This window comes from Anoplophora glabripennis, unplaced genomic scaffold, assembly GCF_000390285.2.
Source record: "Anoplophora glabripennis isolate ALB-LARVAE unplaced genomic scaffold, Agla_2.0 scaffold1724, whole genome shotgun sequence".
Classification (NCBI taxonomy): domain Eukaryota; kingdom Metazoa; phylum Arthropoda; class Insecta; order Coleoptera; family Cerambycidae; genus Anoplophora; species Anoplophora glabripennis.
Genome location: NW_019417837.1, coordinates 1 through 3924, shown reverse-complemented (window position 1 = coordinate 3924; position 3924 = coordinate 1). Strand labels below are relative to the sequence as shown.

The 3924-nt window shown below is 34.8% G+C and overlaps 1 protein-coding gene across 1 annotated transcript; it reads left to right on the top strand.

Annotated features, from left to right (window-relative positions):
• Positions 1 to 2546: 2546 nt before the first annotated feature.
• Positions 2547 to 3431, top strand: LOC108916176 (forkhead box protein P1-like; the record flags this gene model as incomplete). The annotated part of the gene is made up of 2 exons (XM_023456546.1): positions 2547 to 2932; positions 3041 to 3431. Coding segments are annotated over exons 1-2 (777 nt in total), but the record flags the coding sequence as incomplete, so codon positions are not given.
• Positions 3432 to 3924: the final 493 nt, after the last annotated feature.

Below are 3924 nucleotides of genomic sequence, written 5' to 3'. Positions count from 1 at the left end.
AAACCCAATTTCCATAAGATTATTGCGGGGTCCTTTCAAAATATCCTCTCTTGTCAATGTCTTAGTTTTTTCCGGAATATATCCTTTCGATATTTGCTTCAAATAAGCCTCTAATCAATGATATTCTTCTATATATACATTGGCTTTATTAGCTCTAGCAGTAGCTATTACCATTCTCTTCCTTTTTAATATGTCTCCTCAGAATCAAACATCAAACTATCAAAATCACCAAATTTGCGGGTGTCATCTCGGGTGTCATCGTTTATATATTGAAACACTATTTCATTTTCATTTACATTTGCTTATTAAATTTAAAATAAACTTTAAATTTAGTAAAATAGCATAATTATCAGTCAAAATGCAAAAAATTAGTTTGTTCAAGATGTAGTTAAATTTTTTTACGTCTAACAATTCTAGCCATTCTTCTGTTTTTAAAATTAGGCTCTCTACTCTCTGGATCAGTTTTTTTCAGATGCATAACTATTCTAACCCTGTTTCGTACAATACAAAAATAACTCTCGAGTAAAACTAATGTCTTATATTAACCGGCATTATAACAACAAAAAACTGTACTAGGAAAATATTATATCGTAACATATAATTATTGCAATATTAAAAACTAAAAAAGATTTGGTTTTTCTACACAGCACACGCAATTAACTAAATAATTAAGTATAAAACTAAATCATCACTGACTACTTATGTACTTTTCAACAGGCCAAGATAGGGCCCCATTAATAATAATAAAGATCATTGAAATCGTTAGTAGACCAGGGTCGATAATTTTTGAAAGCAAAAAAAATTATAGTAGGATGAAACCCATTGGAGAAGAAAGAGAATATAACAGAAATGAAAGGAAAAATAATTTACGTGCGATCTGAGGTCGGGAAGGGGAAGGGGGTGAGTTTTTAAGGGTAAAAAACGGTTTCCCTTGATTTCCGGAAAAACTACAAGTCTTATGGAAAAAAGTTAAATGGCAAAGTCCACTTTTGTATTTACACTTTTTTCACATAACCTCAAAATTTCTGTGAAAAATTCAAATAACCAAGTTTTTGGTTTTTTATTTTTATCTTTTACAAAAAAATTTTTTTTTCACGAAATTTGGTGAAAACTTACCTATTTATGTCCCAAACACGCTGTAATTTTTTTGATTTGAAATATTTATTTTTTCACCTTATTTTTACTTAATATCGAAAAAGCACCCTAATTTTCAATCGAAAATTCTCACGTCAAAATATCTGCTTTTTTAAAAACGTCGGTGGGCTTTTTCTTCGTTGAAATCTCTACTTTCTGATGGTGTAAAAAAAAATATACATTACTATGGTAAGTTTTCTCAGGAAATGCAAAGAAACGAAAGAAGATTCTACAACTTTCTCAAAATATTGTAGATGTCTTATTAAATATTAACTTTATTAACTTATTTGGTTGTTAATTATAATAGTATATTTCGACTTGTAATTTTTTTGTTTATCAATGTAACATGGAATCTTACGTTTTTCGAGTAATTAAAGTGTAAATTTTAATAAATAGCTCAAAATTGTACATAATGATTAGAAAAAAATTTTCGGATTCTAGTTCGTTTCTTTGCATTTCCTGAGAAAACTTACCATAGTAATGTATATATTTTTTTACACCATCAGAAAGTAGAGATTTCAACGAAGAAAAAGCCCACCGACGTTTTTAAAAAAGCAGATATTTTGACGTGAGAATTTTCGATTGAAAATTAGGGTGCTTTTTCGATATTAAGTAAAAATAAGGTGAAAAAATAAATATTTCAAATCAAAAAAATTACAGCGTGTGTGGGACATAAATAGGTAAGTTTTCACCAAATTTCGTGAAAAAAAATAAATTGTTTGTAAAAGATAAAAATAAAAAACCAAAAACTTGGTTATTTGAATTTTTCACATAAATTTTGAGGTTATGTGAAAAAGTGTAAATACAAAAGTTGTAGATCTTTTTATTACCTACAACTTTGCCATTTAACTTTTTTCCATAAGACTTGTAGTTTTTCCGGAAATCAAGATAAACCGTTTTTTACCCTTAAAAACTCACCCCCTTCCCCTTCCCGACCTCAGATCGCCCGTAAATTATTTTTCTTTTCATTTCTGTTATATTCTCCTCCTTTTCCAATGGGTTTCATCCTACTATAATTTATTTTCACTTTTTACCATTTTTTGAAGGCTTAAGCACTGGTCTATAGTGAATATGTGCCTGCAATTATATGTTTATCATCATTATTACTGTTATCTATAACATTAAGGTACCTAATCATATACTTAAATGTTTTAACAAACTTAAAACAGGTTTTAGACATCCCCCCGAAAATTAACAAACTCTATGCTCTCTATCTAGAAGGCTTACGTCCAACTGTCAGATACCCGCACACGAATAATACTTCTCCATTGTTGCAGATTGACAACAATGGCCTTTAACCACCACGAGAACGCAATCGAATTGAAAATCATGTGATAACCAATCCGTCCAAGAAGAAACCAGCAACGCATTGCTCACACCTGCTCAATATGACATTGGAAATATGTAACAAAATGGATAACCTGCAGAATTGTGATATAGACTTTAATTTTTCCCCCATGGACCCAGATACGGAGACAGAGATCGCAACGAAGCACCTGCAGAACTTGAACAAGGAATTATTCTTCGACTCCAGTCCGAACGCATTGGAAACTAGTCCGCCCAACAACTTAGCCTTGCTGCAAAACATCGAAACCCAAACAGGAGTGGAATACCTTCCAACGGAAGTTCAAAACTGCATCGAAGTGGAATCCACGAACGTCATCAACATCCCGGAGAGTCAGATAGTGAAAATACAATTTCAAAGCGAGAACGGTATAGTAAACACTGAGTATATAGTCAACGAAGAGATACTTCAAACGCAACTGACCAACCAGAACTTCATAGACCTCAAGGAGGAGTACTACGAAGAGATCATCCCCTACCAAATCTACGAGGAAACCATCAAGAACACCGCGGAGAACTTCGAGATCGTCCAGAAGATGGAAGAGAAGGAAATGGAGGAAAGGTCAGCTACGGAAAACCTGCAACAGAATCCGATGCACTCCGCCATGCTCAGTCCTCAGAGCGAGCACGACGAACAGAACGAAACGGATCTAACGAGTCTGAACTGGTTGCACAACATTACCAATATAATGTCGGTTCCTAACCTGCCCACACCTCCAGTGTCGCCCTCCCCCAAGCCTAAAGTCAGGAAGAGTACCAACAGCAGTCAGGAGGATTTGACTATAAACATCAACTACTACAAGAAGAACGGGGAGAAGAAACCGCCGTTTTCCTACGCCACCTTGATCTGTATGGCGATGGGGAAGAACGGGAACAAAATGACGCTCTCGGCCATCTACCACTGGATCAGGGAGAACTTTTTGTATTACAGGAAAGCGCATCCCAGTTGGCAGGTAAGGAAAAATACTTTATTTAGCATTTTCAAGCGTTCAAACTTCTACGGGGCGTTTTTCGAATATAATTAATTACAAAAAAAGCACATACATCGATCCCTGCAACTTACGAAGATGAAGTTTAAAAAGTTGTTAGTTCCACCCATAGGCGCCGACTTCTCGGGTGCTCCGGGGCTCAAGCACCCGCAAGAATTATTATCAGTTTTGTTAGAATAGTATATTTCTGCGCTACCTACTTTTACGTCTACATAGTACATATATTTATATTTTCACTTGAGTAGATAAGCAAAAGGAGATCCAGCTCAATTTGCATAATTTAGGGGTGAAGAAGATGTTCAGGGCAGATTCCCTCGAAGATGTGTCATTTTTTCGGGAAGAGGGGTTTTAGATTTTGAAGAAGAAGTAAAAAAAGAAGATGTTCCGGGCAGATTCCCGCTAGGAGGGGTCCTTTAAAGAAGATGTAAAAAAAGGTAGGGGTTCGCGGCAGATTTCC